The following is a 23,947-nucleotide window of genomic DNA, read 5'->3' on the forward strand; positions in this document are numbered from 1 at the left end:
AAAGATACAGAGAGGATCCCCAAAATTATTAAAAAGCTTTAGGGAGGAATTAAAATGCTTTTGAGGACAAATTCTGGCATGTTAGCCAGCCTCCCAAATCAGAAGAATTTCAAAGATAAGCAATATCTTTGAACTAATTTGATTCTTAACTCTCTGGGATTGGATTCTCTTCAAAAAAACTGGCAGTGGGGCAGCTAGGTGACTCAGTAGAGTGCTGGGCCTGAAACCAGGAGACCTGAGTTCAAATCCAGTCTCAGATACTCCCTAGCTGTGTGACCCAGGGCAAGTCCTTTAGTCTCTGCCTGTCTGTTTCTTCATCTGTAAAATGAGGATAATAAAAGCATCTGCCTCCCAGGGTTGTTGTGAGGACTAAATGAAATAATGATTGTAAAACACCCAGTACTGCACCATTATTAGTAGTAATAATAACTTGATAAATTGATCTTACTTTGGTTCCCATACCAAGAGGAAGAAATGAGGGAAGGCAGGGGGAGAGAAAGGGATGGTAGGAAGATGGCCAAGGTGAAGAACAGTCCCTGGTCTGGGACCCACTAGAGACAGTGAGCTTCCCCACCAGGATGGCATGGCCAGAGGGTTCCTGAGAGGAACATACCAAGTCACTCAAGAAAAGTATCAGATCTGAGACCATGGTCTCCAGAGGGAGCAATCACAAGGGAACATCTGGAAGCCAGCTGAATGTGCCATGGCTCCCCTCACTTTGTTTCTGTTTTCATAGACCAAAACACCCTCTCCTAGTATCCCCTGATTAGGATATAAGCTCCTTGAGGGCATATGTAGACCTAGAACTTAGAACAGTGTCTAGAACAGAGAAAGATCTTAAGAAATGTTTCATTCACTCATTCATTCACTCATTTATGGAACTATGATAGAAGAAAGTGCTTTGTACGTAGAACCTCTGGAGCAAGGATTCTTTACCAGGGGTCTACAGACTGCTGAGGAGTCCATGGTGAGATTTCTGTGGGTCTAGAACTTATATGATAAAAAAATAATTCTTCATATTCACTAACCTCTAAGTGAAACTTAACATTTCTTTAAAAACATTGTCCTGATCATGGGGCCATTGATATCACTAGATTGTCAAAAGGGTCCATCTCACAAACAAAAAGTAAGAGCTTCCACTCTAGATCATCACTTCCTCACCTTCAAAACAGTCCAGCTCTTTGGAGGTCTGTAAAAATGGGTTGGTTAAATAAGCAATTTGTTTTTCTTATCTTGCATTTTTTTCTTTTTTGGTTATTGATTAATTCAATTTCACAAATATTTAAGGAGTGTCATATGAAAGGAAAAGCAGAAACATCGTAAAAGACTACAGAGATGATTAAGACACATAAAGGACTTATTTATATTCTAGCATGAGAGACAAGCTCAGTCAAGCAAAGCTCTGAAGGAATGTAGACCTGACAGGCTTAAAAGGGCTTTAAACAGATTCCTACTAGACTAGGTGGGGGAAGAATACCTTTAACTTTTCTCAGTTGACATCATGGAGTCCACTGTATGTTCTCCTCCTGCCTCTCTGACCATTCCTTCTCATTCTCCTCTACTGGATCTTTATCCAAGTTAGGGCCACTAACTGTGAATGTCCCCTACACTGTCCCGGGTCCTTTTCTTTTTTCCCTTTATGTGATCTCACTGGGTGATACCATCAATTCCCATGGGTTCAATGCTCCTCTCTATACAGATGACTCCCAAGTGGACATATCCAGCCTTAGTCTCTCTTAATCTCCAGTCTGCACCATCAACTGGATGTCCCACCGGTATCTGAAATCCAGTGTGTTCAAAAGAGAACTTATTATCCTTCTCCCACAAATCATTCCTCTTCTGAATCTCCATTTTACTGCCAAGGGCACCACCATCCTTCCAATCACCCAGGAAGGTAGTATCCATTCATCAAAGCCAATTGGTTGGTCAATCTTGTAATTTCTTACTCCACATCTTTCATGTATAGCCCATTCTCACACACAGAGCTGCCACCCTAGTTTTTGGTTCTGTTGCCTCTATGAATTATTATTGGAGGCAGCTAGGTGGTGGATACAGTGCTAAGCCTGAAGTCAGGAAGACCTGAGTTCAAAGATGACCTCAGACAAACACTTGTTGTGTGACTTTACTTCAGTTTTCTCAGCTGGGAAAAACTGAGATAATAATTGAATCTCCCTCATGAAGCTGATAAAAGGATCAACTGAGACAGTATCTGTGTAGCATTTAACAGGGCCTGGCACACAGAAGGTGCTTAATGGTTCCTTCCTTTCTTCTTTCTTCCCCAATTCTAGACCTTCCCCTCCTTCTGGCTGCTCCATCACCATCAACACCTGCCCCCAACTTAAAATGCTCCAGGACTTAACTTGTTACCTCTAGGATCAAACAGAAATCTGCCTTTCCTATTACAGCCTCCTTCCTCATTATTCCTTCTTCGAACATTCTATCATCCAGCCACAGTAGACAGAACTGCTGTTCTTCACACCTGAAGCTCCATCTCCCCTCTCCCTGCCTTTGTACTGGCTGATCCTCATGCCTGAAATGCTCTCCCTTCCTGCCTTCACCTCATGGACTCCATGGCTTCCTTGGAGATTCAGCTCACACATCACCAGGTGTGAGAGGCCATTCCCAGGCCACTCGGCTACTTTCTCCTTCCCCTCCAGCCCTGGTTCCCATCTATTCTATCTCTTGTATGCACCCGTTTACTTAGGCATTGTCTCTTTCCCAGAGACGTAGGCTTGTAGAGGGCAGAGGCTGTTTCTGTTTTAATTTGTCTGCCCCAAGCTCAGCACAGTGCATCACACAGTAAGAAGCTAATAAATGGTTGTTGACAATTGCCTGATCATCTGTCTCTGCCTCAGTGTCCCTCCCAAGAGCAGATTACTGAGCTGAACAGACAATGAACCCAAGCCAGTCTGGCAAATGGCATTTTCCACTGCTTTTGTCATGCATCTGAACCTGCTCATCCTGGCCTGCTTTCAGACTTCACATAAGCTCCAATAACGGAACACTTAACATATCTTCATTGTTCCACAAAGCTAGTAATTTGTGTGGACAATGACCTCATACACCGGCATAGTTTCTCTCCGGATTATGCTGGAAAAGGCCCATTCGCTGACTGTTAAGCTGAGTCCAATAGCCCATGTTAAGATAAAAACCACAACATCAAAGAAAATTCATGAACTATCGTGCAGGCCGATTCCCAGACATCATGAGGGCAGTGATGCATGTCCAAACCACTTGCTGTTAAGTATTTCAAAAGGGATTAAAAAGAAATAAAGGACCAAGCAAAATGGATCACTTTCTGGATAGAAACTTTACAATGAGGAGTAAATTATAATAAATATTCTTAAGGGGACATTATCTAAATGGAAATGAGTACACAGAAAAGAACTAGAAAAGGAGAAATGCTGTCAGCTCCAACTTAAGCTCCAGGCCCCAAACTGTGTCCTTGGCCTGGCCCTTTGTCTCACCCGATGCCAACTGAGCGTTGATGTCTGTACCCATTAATCCAAGCCTAGGCAGCAGAAATAGTGGCTTAACCACTTGCCCCTTGTGACTGTTCCCCCAACCTGGGGGCTCTGTTCTCCTCCAGGAAGCCACAGACTCAACTCCAAGGGCTCACTTACTGTGCAACCATATAAAATGTCGTACATTTGCTTTGAAGCCAGATTTCCAGTGATAATTAGAGAGGAGAAGAACCTAGGAGGAATTCCCTTAAAATCCATGTAACTCCTAGGTGAGAAGAATGAAGACAGCACCTGTCTCTTAGTTTTTGTGTCCTTAAGAAGGCATGTTTCTTCTTTTGCTCTGATTGGGGAACGTGAATCCTGGAGGCCCAAGGTGTAGACACTAAGGCAGTCAGGTCACATCTCACTGAAGATGTTGCTAGCACAAAGGTGTGGAGGGAACTGGAGTGTCTGATCTCCTTTCTCATAGCCCAAAGTGAACCCCTCTTTACCATTCCAAACCTCTTCTAGCAAATGAAGTGCTTGAAAAAGCCTAGAATAAGTAATGCAGTGTCAGAGATTAGTTCAGAAGATATTTTTCCAGCCTGATAATTTTCCTTAAAGACAAAGAAATTACAAAATTAATAAAAGTTACGTTTCTGCCATCTGTCTCCCAGAAAACTTTCACCTTGGGTCTGACAGAAACACAGACAAAGGGTACTGAAAGGAAGAAATGAAGCGTCCTGAAGCCTTATCATGTGGCAGGTAGGAGGCATAGTGGGTAGAGAACTAAGCCTGGAATCAGGAAGATCTGAGTTCAAATCCAGCCTCAGACACTGGGCAAATCACTTCACCCTGTTTGCCTCAGTTTCCTCATCTGTAAAATAGGTCGTGAAGAACTGGACATGACAGAAACAAATGAACAACAGAAGCATGATCAACACGCCTCCTGCATCCTGTAATTCACTTCTTTTTTCTAGTCACTGAATAGATGGGAAGTGATGCTGCTTGGGCACAGGACAGCTGCTGAAACTCCAATGCCAGCCAGCCAAGGGGATGCCTAGTAGGATGAACCACAGAAGGTGTTTAAAAGAGAGATGAGACAGGAAGAACAAACACTTTCTGGAACCCTGCATGCACAGTGACTGCGGTCTCAGTCTCGAATTCAAGAGCATCCAGGCAATTCTGTTTGCCCTGAGGACCAGAGTCTGCCTCCATTCAGGGGCCCAGACTCTCAAAGGCTATGCTAATGAAAGCCAAGCTTCAAGGCATGCCCAGCAACACACATACACACACACACACATACACACACACACACACACACACACACACACACGTGTGTGTGTGTCTCTCTCTCCATCATCCAAGCACCAACCTAGCTTATCAACAGTGGGTGAGTCACTAGGCTGGGAACTGTTTGGGCTGGATAAAGCTAGTGTTAGAAGGCTTGCGCCCTGCCTGAGGGTAGGAGGATTTCCATGAGGGAAGCATGGCTCCTAGATGCTCTCAGAGGTAGAAGGGACACAAAGAGGATGTCTAATGCAGCCCCCTCCTTTTACAGAGGATGATACTGAGGCCCAGGACTCTGAAACTCTAAACATCTCAGTTATCTCAGACTCAAAATCTTGTTCTTTTTCTACTCTGAAATGCTGCTTCCCACAAACCAGCCCTGAGGACGCCCATATCCTCAGCAACAAATAAAAAACAAAGGTTCTTAACTGGGCTCCATGAACCTGAGTTTTTAAAAATATGTTGATAGCTCTGTTCCAACATAATTGGCTTTCTTTGTAATCCTGTGTATTTATTTTATGCACTTAAAATCACAATTCTGAGAAGAGATCCCTCCCCTGTAGGATGTTTTGCTTGTCCTTACCTTCCCTTCTGCTCTTGTAGGAGCATTAAACACATACTCCAGCTGGAAGACAACTGCGAATGCCGGACTATTGACCATCTCTGTCAGGTGAATGCGGCTTCTCAAGACCAGGGCCTGATTTCTGGAACTGGATTAGAAAGGCATCAATGGCTTTACATCAATGGCTCCCAAGAGATATTTTTTTTTTCTTTTCCAGAACTCTGCCTCCTACCAGATAAATGGAAAACCCTGCCCATGCAACTGTCAGACAGGGCATGGCAGATGCATCCTGGGACAGCAGTAGGAGCTGGACAGAGATGGAAATTGTCAGAGAAGCAGATGCCAAGACACTTGTACTATCTGGCACCAAAGGCAAGTTTCAGAATCAGTAACATTTGAAGTGGTACAACTGAAACCTTGTCTCCTAGGCAGAGCATCAGCCCAGAAGACTAGAGCCCTGAGCCTAGAGACCAGGAGAGAAGGCCTATCCTCCCCAGGAGTATCTGCCTAAAGGGCAATCAGTCCCATGCCCAACAATACCTGGGGGCACCTGATCACCTTCTCTTATGAAGCTGAAGAAGGCACACTAGGTTCTTCACAATCCCACTTAATGTGCAGGGTGGAAGCAGGCAGGGTGGCACAGGGGAGGGGAGGCAGGCAGTTTTACAAAAACAAAAGCATGATTTCTCCATGAACCCTTAGTTTACTTTTTCCTGCCTGACCATGTTAGTTCACCAACTAAAGCCCCAGCTCACCCCTGCCCTGCCTCCTACCCCCACTCCACCCCCGCCCCCACCAATGCTGACCAGCCCAGGCCCACTTACTATCTGATCTTGGCTGAGAAGGAAGGCTTCCTGCCGAGAGTCCCAGAGCAGCCTGAGGCCCCATCCCTCTGGAGCATCAGCACCACCACCTGAGGCTTCTGAACAAAGAGCAGGCCATTGTGCACCCCCACATGCAGCCTCCGCTCCTGAATTGTCACTGCCTTCTCCTCTGAGGTGTTGCTGTCCTGAAACAAGAAAATGAGCCCCTCTGGCTGAACAAAAGAAAGAAGGGGGCTCCTGAGGAGAGCCTGCAGGGGGAGGAAGACGTAGGGAACTGAGATTGGAGCCAAACAGGCCCAAACAAGAGGGTAAGGACCGCTCTATGGCCCTTTGCTGTGAAAATGGTTTGGAGGAAAACAGGCCAAATGGCCCAGCCACAGGTGCCTCGCTTCAGCTTAGCCTCAGAGATACGGGAGCTCTCCAGCACAAGCCAAGGGATACTGTCATCCCTTTGTTTTGTTGTCCAGTCATGTCCGACTCTTTGTGGCCCCAGCTGGGGTTTTCTTGGCAAAGATGCTGGAGTGGTTTGCTGTTTCCTTCTCCATTTTACAGATGAGGAGGCTGAAGCAAAACAGGGTTAAGTGACTTGTCCAGAGCCACACAGCTAGTAAGTGTCTGAGGTGGAATTTGAACTCAGGTCTTCCTGCCTCCAACCCTGGCTCTCTATCCACTGCACAGTCCAGCTGCTCTCACCACTTTGCTGGTCTCTGAAACACCCGGCTCCAGATTTTCAAGACTGAACAGACAACAATCAAGTAGAGAAAAACCTTATGCTGAGTCTTCCACACAAAAGAGGTGATGAATCAACAAGCATTTACTGGGGAAAGCACTGGCTCTGGGCTCAGAGGGCCTCTGAGGCTTACTACTGTGTGACCCAGGACAAATCACTTAATTTTCCTGCACCTCTGTTTCCCTAAGCCAGTTGAGTAGCAACACAGTGCATAAAAAGCCAGGCCTGGAGTGAAGAAGACTCATCTTCCTGAGCTCAAATCCAGCCTCAGACACTTACTAGCTGTGTGACCCTGGGCAAGTCACTTAACTCTGCTTGCCTCAGTTTCTTCATCTGTCAAATGAGCTGGAGAAGGACATAGCAAACCACTCCAGTGTCTCTGCCAAGAAGACCTTACACGGAGTCACAGAGAGTCAGACAGGACTAAAACAACTCGGCAACAACAATAACAGCAACCACCATGACACAGCTCCCCATCTGTAAAATGGGGATAATACCAGCACCTACCTCCCAGGGGTGTTGTAAGGATCATAGGAGATGTCTCTTACCAGAGCCTGGCACCTCTCAAGCATTATATAAATGTTAGCTATTGTTACAACAATGACGAGTATTATTATCGGGAATGTAGAAGGCACTTCCAAAGCCAATACGCTCTGTGCTTTGTGATTCCTGCTGCACTCAGAGACAGGATACTTGGGGTATGAGGGGAGGAAAAGAATATTTAAGCAATAAGTCATAAACTAATAAAAATGGAATCTGCCCCAAAGTGATCGCTGGATATTAAAGTATTTCATCTTAACAAAAAATATACAGGCAATTTGACAAATGAACAGGGATATTCCTCCAGGTTATTATTGTTTATTAAATTATATGATCATTGCAAAATGATCCTTGAAATTTCAAGTTTTATCCTTTGTCCATTAATCAAGTTGAACTAACCTAAAATCAGCCTATTAGTCTTGGAATAATGAAAACAAAACCACACAGGAGAATTGGGCGTCTGCCTGCTGAAGAGTAACAAAAATACAGACAATAAAAATTAAAAAGAAAAAGTTTTCTGGAAATGCACAAAACTCCTAAATTCCTAAAACGTTTTTACCCTCGTGAAATCCAAACCATGCCGAAAGGAAATGGAGCAGAAGTCCACAAAGGGAATCCTTTCCATGCAAATCCTGGTCTGTGCTTTGCGTGTGCATGTCAGCGATGAGACTAGACTGGGCCAAACCACATGGGCCACAAAAGGTGTGGACGAAACAAACCTGCCTCTGGTTAGCAATTTCTCCAGTGCCACTGCTCATAGTTAACACCACACACTGCAAGAGGAGGACTCAGATAGCTAGATAATATAGCCATGACGGTGACACACAATCAGAATTTGAAAATTGTTCCCCGTTGGCAATGAGAAGCCATCTCTGGCTTCTCCCTCCCCCTCACCCCACGCAGCTAATCAGTGTGGTAGATTTTCCTTTGGAATGCCTTTTACATGCATCCTTTGCTTCAGTTTCAATGGCCGCTGGGATCTCAGCATCACAGATTTCGAGCTGGAAGGGGGACTCATTTTACAGGTGAGAAAACTGAGGCCTAAGCAGAGAAGAGGCCTGCCCAAGGTCCCCCAAGGAGTAAGTGAAGGAGCAGGGGACTAGAAATCAGTTTCTCTAACCCCAAACCTGAGGTCCTTGAGGGGAAAGACTGGGTGTGTTTGGTTTTGGGAAACCTTGCTTTTTTCCTAAGTCTTTAGCAGAGTAACTGGTATACAGTAAGTGCTTAATAAATGTTTGCTCACTGATTCAGTGAGCACCAGATAGAGAAACCGAAGCATTTCCCTACTGGTCTCCATCCCACCAATCCATGCTGCATTCTGCTCCAGATGAATCTGCCCAAAGCATCTCTGTTTGCCACATTTGTCCTCTTCAAAACCTTTCAGTATCTCCCCTGCCCACAGGACAAATCCAAGCTCCCAAACTAGAGGTTAAAGCCCATTCCTTCAGAATCTAGCTCCAAGCTACCTTTTAGCCTTGGTCTCTGCTCTCTGCCTTTACAACCCTTGGTACTCAAATGTATATCAGAGTTCTTACACCATTATCCCTGCCAAAGTGACCACTGTGGCTCTTTTCACTGCCGAGTCCCATAGGCCCATCATGACTCAACTTAAAAAGCTGCTTCCCATTCAAAAAGTCATCCTAGATCACGCTGGCTAGAGGAGAGCTCTCCTGGCCCCCTCCCTGCATTAGGAAAACAAGGTTGACATGAGGGGACAGGAAAGATGGGAGGGGAGGAAGACTTAAGGTCCCTACAACCTCATAGTGTTCATTCTCTTTTTCAATGCAAATGTGCCCACCCACCAATCCATCTCAAAATAAAACCTAAGTCCTTTGTGGATAGAGTTCAGGCCTCAGACATCTTTTACGTGCACTTTCCTACCAAATGCCAACCAATCACCACCGAGTAAATAAGGTGGCCCAACTGAAGCAGCAAGACATTCTAAAGAAAAGAGAAAATGTGCCAGGCAAGACAAACTACTACCATATGGACTACCATGTTGCCTCAGACCCTGATAAAGAAAGCTGAGAGTCCTGAAGTCAAGGTCTTTGGGAAAAGCAGTGGCACCCAGGCCACTAGTCATGCTTTCAGGCTGGGTTCTGCAACTATTGATGAGGGGAGGCATCAATCATTGTGGAGAAGAAACCCACTTTCCTTACCTCCACCATCATTGTCTGCTGATCAATTTCCCCCACTGGACAGGAAAGGCCAAGAGTCCTAGAATTGGCAGCACTGGTCAGACCACTGTTTCTGCCTCCAGACTAGCTCCCACAGCCATCATCCTAAGACCAACTCGTATGCACATAATAACTGGCAATTTTCTGTAAATGCCAGGCCTCCAGCCTTCTCGGCATCCACATCTATTGAAATCCTTATACATGGCATCCCCTAGATTTATCTGAATTCTAAAAAGGGTTTTGTCCATGCGTTTTTAAAATATATTTATTGTAAAGAGATTCTATTTAACAAATAGGAAGAAAATCCTGCAATGCGCAATTCGTCCTGAGATATTAACAATCATCTGACATTTATCTTAAGTCAAAGATTTTTCTAAATACAAAATATTCCCAGTATTTAAGGCTTTATCATCATTCTGTCAATACAAAAGAGATTTAGAACTCACTATAATAACATACGACACCTTTAAGGCCTGGATTTGTTTCCTGAAAGGAGATCTTAAGAAATTAGAAAAGATTTATGGAAAGTGACAAAATCTGGTCAACACCCCAAAGAAGGCCTATTCATAAGGGTTAATTCCAGCTCAGACTTTCAAGAGGACCCCTAAATCCCAAAGGCCATTATGGTGATCTTGGAAGGAATAAACTTGCCCTTGGTACACCAGCAGCCTGGTAAAATAAAAGTTTTCCTCCTTCTAACACAGAAAGATCTGGTTTTATGAGTTTACAAAATAAATTAATACAATCAACAGCAGAAAAGAGGCCACTTCAGTAAAGGGAAAGTTACAAGGCCTGTTTACACAAATAACTGGCACCTAGATGAACTGGCATATGGTCCAGGGGCAGGGACCAACTTCGAACTGGCAGATTTCTCACAGGAAAACAAAATTCTATTCTGAGCTAGAGGAGCTGCAGGGTTGCCCTGATCCCATGAATTTCAGCAGGAACGTGGAAGCCAGATCGGCTCCAATTGCTTTCAGTAATACATGTGATGGTCTTGTCCTTCACTTGTCCATCCCTGGCTATCTATGATAGATCAACATACACAGTACTCCTCGGCAAGTATAGGAAGAGCCCTCCAATTCTCCACCTCCTAAGTGGGGATGATTTGTGCCACTAAACTCCAATTCACCAGTCAGTCAAATTGTAGTAAGTATCCAAATGGCACTGAGTTAGTCTGGGAGCCAAGACATCCCTATGCAAACACTCATTTGCAAAGCTAATGCTTTGGCCTGGGCACTAGTGCCTTAGAGCATGGCAGTTGGTGTTTCCTAGAGATGATACAAACAACTGCTCCCTGTGAGCTGCAAAGTACTAAACAAACATAGAGGAGCCTTCCTCTTATTTCAAATGGCTACAGTATACGAATAAGGAACCCCAAGTGAGGTCATGTGAGTCTCCAGTCTATGGCCAAGGAGGTATTTTTGTTGTGCAAAGGCAGCCTCCCCAAAAATACAAACTAATTAATCCTAAGGGGATGAGCAGAAAATGTAACTCAAGGCAGGCTTCATGCTGCATACTCCACTATCTATGCACATCTAGGTGTTTATACAAAATCCTATCAGCACAAAAGAAACATAGGAAACTTTAATCACAAAGGGGGAGAAGATTCTCTGCTCTTTGTTTTTTCTCAATATGGCATGATGAGGCATGCCTTAAGCAAATTTCCTACAGGGGAAGATGTGAGAAGAAGCTGTGAATGAAAGCAAGGATAATTCCAGGAGAGATGAAAAACCAAGAGCTCCTTTCTAACACAGCAAGGGCATCACTGGATTTAAAAAAACAATTCTTGGAATGCTGTGTGGTGAGTGGAAGAAAAAAGGAGAGCTCTCTCATTCTGTCATTTCCCTGAGCTTCCTCCCTAAAGAGAAGTACTTAAGTCGACAGGAAAGGCCTAAGTGATAACATGAGCTCCTTTGAAAGAATCAGCTGCATGGGGGGTAGGAGTTAGATTCCTGGTTATTCCCTTAAACTAAGCCAAATAGTCTTAAAATGACCTTGGCAAATATGGTGCTGCTCCAAAGTTTCCCCTTCATTCATTCAGGAATTTAATTTCCTTTTAAAATGAAAACTGCTCAAGACATATCAAAGTAACTGTTAAAATTAGGGGCAGTCAGAGCATAATGAAGGATCTAGTTCTGGGAGAACAGCATCCATCCTAAATTCCTGTCAAAAATGGAGAACCAATGGACCAGAAACCCTCAGGGGCCTCTGCTTTGGGCCTGTGATGCCACTATATTTCAAAGGAAAAAGCTGAGCTGTAAGCCATTTAACAATTAACTCTTTTAAATACGGAATCAGGGCCTGTAACCAAAGTGTTTCCCTCACACTACATGAAAGACCCAAACTACTTCATTGGGGCCTTCTCTCCCATCTTCAGCAATCTCAGCCGGGCCCATTTCTCCCAGCAGGGCTCAAGGGTCAGGGAGCTCCTCCAGCTCTTGGGCCCAGGGTGACACCATACCTCCCTCAAGCGGTCGTGACTGAGGAGCTCCAGAAGCTCCTCCTCAAACTTCTCCAGTGATGGATACAGGTTGAAGAGTAGATTGTCCAGATACCAGGTGGCAGACTTCTGAAGACGAGGCTTCCGTAGGGCATCACCTGAACAGGAGAGAGTACAGTGTGTGGATGGATCGTCACAAGAGTCAAAAGGCTACTCTCCTCCTGCAGGCTCAGGGCAACCCAGAGAACTGGGGATATGGCTCCGGACACTGACAAAGAGAGCAACAGACCAAGCACCCACAGCAGACCCCGAGTCCTTCCAGACCGATGAAACAAGCACAGGTTTCAGTCACAATCCAAGTCTCCTCCTGTAACAAATTTTACAATTCAGTAATTCAAAGAACATGGATTACAAAACACAAAACAACACCTGTTACCCTTCAATTTAGTTCTTCTTTCTCACTTACAATCTTCTGCAGCAAGACGAAGCAGCCAGTGACACCATCACTCATTTTACTGACTTTACCTTGGACCGTTTGGAAACCCACAGAGCACACACTCACTTACTTATACACACAACAAGCTGACAAACCAGAAACACAGCTGTAGTAACAAGTGCTCCAAGAAAGACCTTCTGAAGGAAATCTAGAGGCTCTGGGGTAAAGACCTTGCTACAAAGAAGTAAGGAACACTTCGGAAAGTGAGAAAGCAGTAAGGCTGATGTGGTTTTGCATAATTATATTAATATATTTATACTGCATTATTGTAATGTATCCCATCTGGATAATAATGACATAAATTATACTATTGATTAACAACATAGTATATCATATATACATAATAAATATGCATTGTTATTATTATTTGCCAGGCCTCGTTGACTTGCCCAGGGACACACAGTCTGTAGGTTTCAGAGGCGGAGAATGAGAAACATGGAGTCTGAACCCCTATCCTTGACTCCCAGTCTGACTCTGACCGTTATCCCAGAAAATCCCTGCCCATTTCCCTGAACAACAACAGCTGCCATTTACATAGCTCTTGAACATTTGCAGGTACTTTACAGACACCCTCTCAGTGGATGACTATGAGGTACTACATGCTTTGTCATCTCTGTAGTACAGATTAGGTAACTGAAGTTCAGGGAGGTCAAGTAACTGGCCGTAAACACACAGCTAATAACTGTCAGGCAGGATTTGAGCCCAGGTTGTTCTGACTCTATGTCTTATCTCCTATGCACTGATCCATTATGCATGCTTCCTCTTTGACTACACCCATAGCAGCTAAACCCACTGCAAGAACTTGAAAATTATATAATGAGGTGGAAAAGATCTAGGAATTCTAATCATTCTGGGACTTCTCACCCTATCCAGTCCTCCATGAGTTAGTTATGACAATTTGAAGTGTTGTGCACCAGGTGTGATGATAAAGTCTATTCCAAAGCATAAAGTAGACTGGCTGATTTCTCAGAGATGAAGTAAATGAAGGGAGGAATACGCAAACACTTCCCTAAATGAAGGTTCAAGCCAGGAGCTCTGGGAGTCACAGCATCATACAAATAGTAAAACAAAAATTCACACAGGTTCACACCCAAGCTATGCACTGGTTCCAGGCCACATTCAAGCCAGAGCAATTCTGCTGGAGGCCACAAAGCTAATAAACATCGTACTCCAACAAATTCAGAGCCAGTGGGCATAGAGGTAGCAAAGCTTGACAAGATGTGTGGGGGAGAACACTGTCTCCTGTGGCAACTCCAAGGGAAATCAGCCAGAAGCTAAGCAGTTGTGCCACCTAATTGTTCCTTCAGCAAGGATACGGATGGGAATGACAACTCCAATCCTTCCTGCCAACGTTCTAAATGGACAGTGGATGAAGGCAGCTGCCCTCACACTCCGAATGCACTGAGCTGACCCCAATGTAGAAAAGGTCAAATGGAGGTGAGCACAAAGCAAACAGAAAAGTCCTGGAGGACCAAAAAGGGATGGCCTGTAGTCACACAAGCACAGTCGGATACTGGTGGCAGTCTGACCATCCCTACTGCATGCCAGCATGACCTCACTGATTCAGTCGGTGGGCCAGGGCATTACCAAAGAACAAGAGGTAACTATAAAGAAAGATTTCATGAGAAAGTTAGTCCAGGATACAGGCACTATAGAGGACTTCCATTTTCATTAGGACCTTAAAGACACAAGAATCCTTGTTTAAATTCCATGACAAAGTCAAATGCTAAGGAGGACTGGGAGAAATTGTGACTTTATGGGATATGAGCAGAAAGTTCACCATCATCTTCTACTGATGCAGAATGTTTATACTGTGGAATAAGCTCTCATCCCCCAAACATGTCCTTGAGAGGATGCTCACCTCTCTCTATGCTTCATCAATAATGTAGGGTAAGGGAGATCAAGAAGTGAGTATAAGCTGACAAGCAGGGATCTGACACCCATTGAGTTAGTGACCCAGAAGTGATGAACAATGTTTTGAAAGAAGCTAACAAGACAAAGGACAGCGAGCCCCGGGGGAAAAAGAGACAACTTTCTTGAGGGTGGAAAAATAATTTGGGAAAAGACTACTTTGGTCTTTCATTCAATAATCAGTTTTGCAGAACGTCAGCCATGACACAGAGACCAGGAGATCACGAAATGGCACATCGTTCATACCAACTTTATGAGAAAGATGCAAATTATCAAAAAACAAGCTGACATCAAGGACTTTTTCAACAAACAAGTTTCAGGGTCTCTCCTAAGGTTAATACCAAGATTGCTAAAAGGAAATTTAGTGAAAGAAAAACAACTAGCATTGGTTCTGACTTCTTAAAGAGGTCTGAGTCATCAAATCATACCCTCAAACTCCTAAATTCTGTGGTGGTTTCCTTGTAAAATTTGCAGAAGGAGGCATCACTGGCATGCTGGATACTGTGTCATGATCCCAAAAGATCTCAACTGGTAGAGCACAGCACTGAATCTCAGAAGAGGAAAGGATAAACAGAAAGTCTTACCCTTGTGTTCACAAAATGGGCTTGATAAAGACAATCTGGAGGCAACTCAAGGTGAGAGAAGTTTATCTAAAAGAGATCTGGGGGTTTTAGTGAAGCTTATCTCACCACTGGACCCAGATGGCTCTGGAGGAGAAAGTGAGGCTGGTAACTTTGCACAGTCCTCCCTCACTTAAATCCAATTCAATTACATATCATGGCATCACCTCCCTGATGTCATGGTCTTCTTGGAGAATGAAGGACACACAATAACAATGAAAATGTTTCAAGTGAATCAGGGGCCAATGAAGGCAAGGCAGTGCTGGGCTACACATGGAGGCAGAGTCTCCAGAAACATAGAGATGACAGTCCTACTGGACTCTGCCCCAACTGGACCACATATAGAATGCTGTGTTCAGCACATCTTAAGAGGGCACTGATAAGCTGAAAAGTGTCAAGGAATAGTGTCTGAATGGTGATGCACAAGTTCATGCCATGAGCTGAAGGAAATGGAGATGTCTGGATAGTTTTCTCAAGGGCAAATATGACCACCATCTTCCAGTTCCTAAAAGGCTGCCATGTGGAAGAGGGATTCCACCCATTCTGCTTGGATTCATAAGGCAGAAACAGGAGTAATGGGTGGAAAATGAAAAAAAAAGACAAATTTAGGCTTGACACTGAGGAAAAAGGAACTCTCCTGATACTCTGAGCTCCCCACAAGTAGAAGGGGCTGTTTTGGGAAACAATGGATTCCCCTTCAGGGGAGGCCCTGAAGCACAGGGTAGATGACTGTCTTGTCATCATGCTTCAACAAATATCCTTTGCTAAGGAAGCGCTGAATTCCAAGATGGTTTAGGTCCTTTCCAGTCCTGAAATCCTCTGATTCCCAAGACCAAGGTCCATTAGAATCTAGGTCCTGCTTCTGACACCTATCTGTGTTCTCCCTATAGGTAAGTCAGTTAACCTCTCAACAAAATTCTTTGAGGCTACGAATATAGACAAATTGTTGACCTGCATCAAAGGAGGGGGTTGCAAAACTAGGAGTTTCTCAGCACCAATGACATCACAGGTACAGAACAACAACAACAAAAACGTTAATCAAATGCTTAATATTTGTTATAATGAGCAAATGAGCTTTGGATCTAATTTATGATATGGTAGCTATAGTCTGAGAAAGAAAGAAACAAGGGGAAAAGCATGCATCAAGTGTCTGTCGTGTGCTAGGCGCCGTGCTAAGAATTTGGTTTTACAAATTGATCCTCCCAACAACCCTGGGAAGTAGATCCCCATTTTACAGCTAAGGAAACTGAGGCAGGCAACAGTAAATATCTGAGGCTGCATTTGAACTCAGGTCTTCCTGCCTCCAGGCCTAGCACTATCTACTGCACCATCTGATGCCTAGAACAATTCTAGTTGTGGGAGGAGGAGAAGATCTTGTTGAGGGTGGGGAGGTAAACTGGCTCACCTAATAGCACGTATAGGAGTTTAATAGGCTATGGGAACAGTGAAAAGCGTTCCAAGTGGAGGAAAGCACAGGAGCTAGGAGCTGGAGTCAGGAAGGAGCAGGGGGACTAGACAGGGAGGCAGCAATCTGGTGGCTGTGCAGGGTTTGTGCTGGGGAGGAAAGGAATAAGCCTGGAAAGACATGGGAATCGTATCTGCTTTTTGCTGTTGTCCAGTTGTTTCAGTCTTGTCTGACTCTCTGTGATCCCATTTAGAGTTTTTGTTTTGGTTTGGGTTTTTTGTGGAGTTTTGTTTTGTTTTTTTTTTGATTAAGTGACTTGCCCAGGGTGACACAGCTAGTTAAGTGTCAAGTGTCTGAGGCCAGATTTGAATTCAGGTCCTCCTGACTCCAGAGCTGGTGCTCTCTCCATTGCACCACCTCACTGCCCCTCATTTGGAGTTTTCTTAGCAGAGATACTGTAGCAGTTTGCTATTTCCTCCTCCAGATCATTTTATAAATGAGGAAACTGAGGTAAACAGAGCCAAGTGACTTGCCCAGGGTCACATAGCCAGTGTCTCAGGCCAGATTTGAACTCAGGTTTTCCTGACTCCACACCCAGCACTCTATGTACTGCACTAATCCTAGCTGCCAATCCTATTTGCCAGAGAGACATGAGTGGCAGGCAGAAGGGTCTAGACTTTCTCTCGTAGGCCACAGAGAGCCACTGGTTAATCAGAGAGCTGCCCAAACTTCCACAGGTCAGTCAACTTGAAGTCTGTTTTACATATAGACTTTGGATCAGCCAGGCCTTTCTCTTTGAATTACATATCAGAAGGAGGAAGCTCTTGACTTTTTAAATTCATAACATTAATGGACTGTGATTAAAGGTAAGACAATGAAGCAAGATCTTTTTCTTTTTTTTTTTGGCAACAAAGCAATCCAAAGACACAGCATAAGAAGGAAGCCAAAGATTTATTTTCCCTTTCTCTAAATATGTGTATATGCATCTGTGACTGTTGTTAAAAAGACTATTTTGGTTAACATCCTCAGGCTTCAAGTTTCTCTGAATCCTTCTGAGACATCCATAGCCATCAAACACATCTCAATAACTTCACCCTTTTCAGCACCAATTATAAAAGGAAGACTGAGCTGCTCCATGGAGTCTTCTGAGAAGTGCCTGGCTCCTCCATCCTCCTGATAATTGTTTTGCCGACTCAGTATTCCAATCTTCCCACATTTCTGAATTCTCATAGCTTAGAGGCAAAGTCATGCATTCTGTAGTTCAGGTCACCCTTTAGTAAGAGCCTCTTGCATGCAGACCACTAAGATGTGGATATCTGTGTCCATGCCGTCCCCTTCAATGGATCATAAGCTGCCAAGAAGCACTTCTCTCCAACTTACAACAAAACTACACAGCACCACCAGAGAAAGGAGAATTTTTGGGACATAGAGGATCCTAGAACTGACTGTCCAAAGAGTTCCTCATAAAATACAGGCTATTTCTCTGTCTTACTTCCTTCAGTGCTTCATTTATCCCAAAATTACCACATAAAATAAAATACGCTGAATGTTGTGTGAAGTGGCAGCAGACTCCACAAAGGTGTCTGTTGTACAACAATAAATGCTGTCTCATAAAATGTGACCAAGAAGTTCCTGAGTCAAAAGAGGAACTGTAAAGAAAGAATGCTAAATCAGTGGTCCATGAATGACGGATCAAGGGGTTTGCTAAGGAGTTTAACTGAGTCACAATCTTTCCAGGCTGGCAGAATACTTCCAGGAACTCCAGCAAGATTAGTTTTGATGCTGTTGGGTCAGGATTGGGTTCTTTTTTAATGATAAAGAATCATTTAACATGAGAACTCCAGTCTGACACAAACTTCCAGATATGCTAAAAAGAGATGACTAAATTAGGAACGTTTGCAGATGAAGGGGAAAACAGCAGCAACCGTAACGAATGGACTGGTTTTTAAGAGTCTGTTTGATGGGACACTGTCTCACTCCTGGTAAAGAAAGTCAAAGGGACTGAAATGAAGCACTCTGTCAATTTCCTGTCATGGTCAGGCTAGGGGCTGATCAAAAATTCAGCACATTTGTCATCCAGCACTTTTGTAAATGAACAACAAGGGCAGCTAGGTGGTGCAGTGGATAGAGCACCAGTGCAGGAGTCAGGAGGACCTGAGTTCAAATCTCACCTCAGACACTGGACGCTCACTAGCTGTGTGACCTTGAGCAAGGCACTTAACTCCAATTGCCTCATCTTGGGTCATCTCCAGTCATCCTGATGAATATCTGGTCACTGGATTCAGATGTGAGGCTGGTGACCTGCACAGCCCTCCCTCCCTTAAAACAAAGTCCAGTGCAAGTCATGTCATCATTTCTCTGATGACATAGTCTTCTTCAGCAACGAAGGACAAACACAACAAATGAACGACTGGCTAATCCCCAATGTGGCAGCCAGTATGGACAAAGACAACCCCTCTCCAGGTCAGACAAATGAACAACACTAAGAATGCCAAGCACCAGGTCTCACTTAACTAAGGCTTTTAGGTGCTATAAAATGGGAGATGGCAATGAAGGGTTTCATTTCAGGAAGGGTTCACAGGAGCCCCAACGTTCATAGACAAAATTTATACTAGAGATAATAACCATTGTCAGATGCAGACCCAATACCCACAAGAGAGCAAGTTGTATTTTATATGTGGCTACAAGTTCCACTCTACGTAAGAGAAAAGCTGAGCAGAACACATTTCTTTCTCAAATGGTCATCAGGGGAGCGGCTGCAAAAATGGGTTTTCATCCTTTATTTCTCGAAGGAGGTTTCGTCACTTTTTCCTTTGTAGAGTCAGCACAGTCTTCTAATGGCTAGAGGCCATCTGGGCTGTTTTCCCTGATCATGTGTTTTTAAACAACAACATAAATTGTATTTCTTTTCTTTACATTCTGCAGGCTTCAGTTAAGTTCCTCAATGACTGATGGGCCACGTCACTAGAGGAGGGCAAATGTACATGGAATGAGGCTTTTGAAAATATTAACTTAGAACACAATGAGCTAAGGGCAGAGATCCAAAACGTGCGTCTTTCTATAAATCATGCACCTGAGACACCCATCCCAACGGAGACTTTCTGTAACATGGAAGCATCTTAACTTTCCAATATAATAGAAGAAACAGAGAAAGAAGTGTGGGGAATCATTGTTGGGCTTAAGCTTTTTCTTCACCACCAAGGTAATGGCTCTGAAGTGCGAACATTTGGAGCTATTTGTTATCCCTTTTCCTTCCAGGACTATCAATATCCATTGCCATGTCACAGAGGGAAGGACATGTAGCAAGCTCCAAGAACCACTCTGCCTCAACGGGTAAGAAATCAAACATGCAGAAGGATTTAAAAGCAATCATGTTGATAGTTTCTTGGTACTCCTATCCAAAAAAAGCAATGACTCAGAGTTGCACTTCTCAGGCATCTTTCCTATCAAAATTAACCTCACTTTTCTGATGAAGAACTAGGATAAGAAGAAAGGCATGGCCAAGGTCACAGAACTATTTAATATTTAGTGCCTGGATTAGAACCCAAGTTCTATCAACTGTCAGGTTAATGACTCAAAGACATACTCTCTATAATGAATTCCTCCTCTACTTTCTGCTAATTTTAGAAAGAAAAGAACTCAGAGAACATACAAGATAATCAAAACTGCCTATAACATGTGAAGTATCATTACTTGTGGCAGAAAAACAATCAGAGTCTTGAGCTCCTGTCTGGGGAAGTGAGTTAAATGAAAGATAAAATTGCTCTTGTTTATAGAAGAATTAGACGCCACCTGAGTCATTATTCGTCTCTTCTCAGCAAACTTGAGCAAAGCACCCAAATCAGTCAGTTGCAGGCCCACTTGAGAAAGCCAGTCATTCCAATCGTACCAAAATCTCCACTCCATTAATGCCTTCAACCATTAACACATCTGTAGCCATCAGGTAAAACAAGAGCCAGCATCTCATCAGCCACAAACTGCCCATGGTGTCTTCAAACTCTTGGCTCCATTCTGAACTGATTTATGCAACCACTGACTATCGTGGCTGCTAACACGCATGCAGCTGCATTTCTCCATCCCCTGCACTCCATCACTAAACTGACCTCCACAACCTGGCTACGGCCTACCTTTCCAAATTTATCACACATGACTCTCTGCCACTGTTCTCAGTTTCAGTCACATTAGCCTACTTCCTTGTTCTCCCCCAAATGAGGCACCCTCTTCCTCACTTCCACACCTTTGCATATACAGCCTGGTTGCCATGCTTAGAATGCTCTCTCTGAATTCACCTCCACCTCTTAGAAAACCTAGCATGCTTTAATGGTCAGGCCCAGGGCCACCTCTCAAAGAAGTCTGTCCTTACATCCTTAATGGTCAGTGCTTTCTGACTCCTCAGTTTACCACATAGAGGCTTGTCTTTCTCTATGACGCAGCCAAACTGCCTGTGTTGTTGTTCAGTCATTTCTGACATGTGCAACAATCCATGACCCTCTCTGGGGTTTTCTGCAGTGGTTTGCCATGTCCTTCTCCAACTCATTTTATAGAGGAGGAAACTGAGGCAAACAAGATAAAGTGACTTGCCCAGGGTTACAATGCTTGTAGCTGCAGTAGATGGATTTGCACTCAGCTCTTCCTGACTCCAGGCCTGGTGCTCTATCCATTGAGCCAGCCAGCCAAAACTTACTTTTTTCTCTATAGTAAACCTCTTTATATATCTACATATGTGTATTCTGCATCCGTGGCAAGTCACCTAACCACTCCAGGCTTTGTTGTATTTGTCTATAAAAAGAGGGGATTGGAGTAGGTGGCATCTGAGGTCCATTTCAGCTCTAGACCTAGGATCCTATGAGGCTAGATTGCCTTTCCCTAGAGAATGTAAGATTTTAGATAGCAGGAACTATCTTCCCTTTTGTCTTTGTATCCACAGCACCAAGAACAGTGCCACAGCACAAAGAAGATGCTGAATAAATGACAGCTAAACCAGTCTTTTAACAAGAGCTTATAAATTCCCATGACCCCTCCAAACAGGGATGCTTCAAATATTTTTCCTTGGAGTCTTCAAAATGGAGCCAGTTGGGCAGCCTAATTCAGTGTCAGAAGGTAGACCATCCCAACAAGACCAACAAATTAGAGGTCCCTGGAGAGCACTTTGTGGAGAAGCTAAATGAATCCATGAGAAAAGGGTGTGGGTGTTCTCCATTCAGTGGGAAGCAGACCACACCCACAGCTCAGACTGCCAAAGCGACAACCAAACAAAGGCATTAAGATAATTCAGAGGTGCCTAGTTCTCCCACCACTGGCCATTGAGTGACAGTATATTTTAAAATGCCTTCAAATCAGCTTCCATTTTCTCCCAAGCCAGTTCATAGACTCACAGACTCATGAATCTGGAAGTGCTAGGGAGCCCAGAGGCCATCTGGTTCAATGCTCTCATTTTGTTGATGAGGAAACTGAGGCCAAAAAAGGTGAAATGATTTTCCCATAGTCACACAAGTAATCAGAGCAGGATTTGAACTCAGATCTCACAGCCAAGTTCGGCTTTCTTTCCATTGCCCCATCATGTGCTACCTGCCAAATATATGTACTGGTTCTCCACTTTCTCTCCCTCTCTCTTTTTTAAAGCCTGATTCTTCCTATCTCACACAGAATAAAAGGACAGAGTCACACCATATGATCCCTTTTGGGATCTGATTGGCATAGAATATTTGATCTGATCTGTTCTCTTCCCCACCTGGGTCAGTTTACCCCTCGTTAGGCTTCCTGGCACTCTCCTGCTACCCAGGCTCAGCATGTTAAGGCTACACTTAGTCTGGACACCCAATCAGATTAGCTTTATGTAGCTTAGAATTCCTAAACTCAAGTGACCTACCAGCCTCAGCTTCCCTTTAGGGGCATTTACCACTATACCCGCAGACCAGCTCTCTTCCAAAGAAGAGTAACAAGGATCAGATATGAAAACAGTTATCATCTTTTGAATGAGAAATATAAGTATTCCTCCAAAAGCCCTATTTTAGCTTGTCCCTATGGTACAGAAATGACCCTGGGTTTTTGCAGGTAATGCCAGAAGAGCATGAGCTGGAGAGGCTTTGTATACAGGCCCAGCAATGGACTGTGCCTAATGTCCAAGGATCATGGTGTATGACCACCAGAGGCTTTTATGGGATGAGAAAGGAGACGCAATTCATGAAATATAAACATGGTAAAAGCTATAAGGTTAAACACATCATTTTCCAAGGATGGTGGTAGAAGCAACATTTGGGGCATCAGAGAAAAAGGCATCATCATTACCGTCATCAGATGACATCTGATCTAAGGATCAGAAGCCTGTGCTTGACTGAGGCCCTGCATGCTTCTTAGGACAGTCCAGCATGGCCTGGGTCATTAAAGGACATGAATATCCAAAGTCAAGGTAATCTGAGAAATCCTTACTTGTCTCTCCATGTGCTGGTAGTAAACCAGGAATTTTCTGCAAACCAGACACCAGAAAGTTCTCAGGAAGAAGGTGAAACACAGCCTCGAGAAAAGGATGGAACTTCAAGGTATATAAAAGGTGGCAGTTCTCAATGACAGTCATATATTTGCTTTCTAGAAGAAAGAGAAACAACGTTATCCCAGAATCTCAGCAGCATGGGCAGAGAACTCCGAAGTCACCCCCTTCAACCTACAGCGCAGTGCCCAAAGAAGATGATTGTCATCCAGCCTCCACTAGGAAATATTAGAGCTGGGAGGGCCCTTAGAACACAGGATGTCAGAGCTGGAAGGGGCTTTAGAACAGAGCATGTCAGAGTTGGGAGGACCCTTAGAACCTAGAATATAAGAGCTTAGAACAGATAATGTTTGAACCAGGAGGGCCCAAAGAAAGAATCTAATACAACCCTTTTATCTTACATGTGAAAATATTCCTTCCTTTAAAAAGTAGGCATGACTCAGTAGACTATAAATGCCTTAAGGAAAGGAATTGCCTTATTTTTCTTGTATCTGTATCCCTAGTTCCTGTACATAGTAGGTGTTTAACAAATGCTCATTGATCAATTGACTGACCTCAATGGCAGGTAGAGATGACCCTATTTTGTGTAGACCCTTCATATGAATGAATAAAGGAATGGATGCAAGAAAAAGCATTCATTAAGCCCTCCCGATGTGAAAAGGAAATCTGTCTCTCTCAATGAGCTCACATTCTAACAGCAGGGCTAGATAGCAAGTACAGGAGGGTCTAGTCATTAAGTTCCTTCACATTTCTTATCTACCAACTCTAATGCACACCAGCGGCTCCTCTAGACCTTCGGCCCTTCTTTGGACCATCCTCCCAAATCCTCCACATCTTGGGACTCTTCTTAAGGATGCATAATTAAAAGGACTATTTTTCCTTTCTATTTTCCATATTTGTTTCCTGACATGCATCTGAATAATGCCTGAGGATCCTCAGTGCTGAATAAATGCACCAGCAGCAGTCCTGTGCTGTCAAAGTGCCTGATTTTAAGGGGCTTTTAGGAGAGAAGTTGGCAA

At 43.9% G+C, this 23,947-nt stretch overlaps 1 protein-coding gene across 11 annotated transcripts in view; it reads right to left on the reverse strand.

The window, feature by feature from the left end:
• NPHP4 (nephrocystin 4) overlaps positions 1-23,947 on the reverse strand; it is a 169,312-nt gene that overhangs the window by 109,077 nt on the left and 36,288 nt on the right. For all 11 annotated transcript variants that reach the window (XR_011966968.1, XM_072608685.1, XM_072608677.1 and 8 more), the window contains 4 exons: positions 22,871-23,026; positions 12,031-12,167; positions 6,120-6,304; positions 5,317-5,443 (listed from right to left, as the gene is read on the reverse strand). Coding sequence is in view for 10 of the 11 variants with exons in the window: in XM_072608685.1 (XP_072464786.1) it covers positions 5,317-5,443; positions 6,120-6,304; positions 12,031-12,167; positions 22,871-23,026 (605 nt within the window). In the remaining variant the exon portion in view is untranslated. The remainder of the gene's footprint in view (positions 1-5,316; positions 5,444-6,119; positions 6,305-12,030; positions 12,168-22,870; positions 23,027-23,947) is intronic.

The sequence above is a fragment of the Notamacropus eugenii genome, chromosome 5 (assembly GCF_028372415.1).
Source record: "Notamacropus eugenii isolate mMacEug1 chromosome 5, mMacEug1.pri_v2, whole genome shotgun sequence".
NCBI lineage: Eukaryota > Metazoa > Chordata > Mammalia > Diprotodontia > Macropodidae > Notamacropus > Notamacropus eugenii.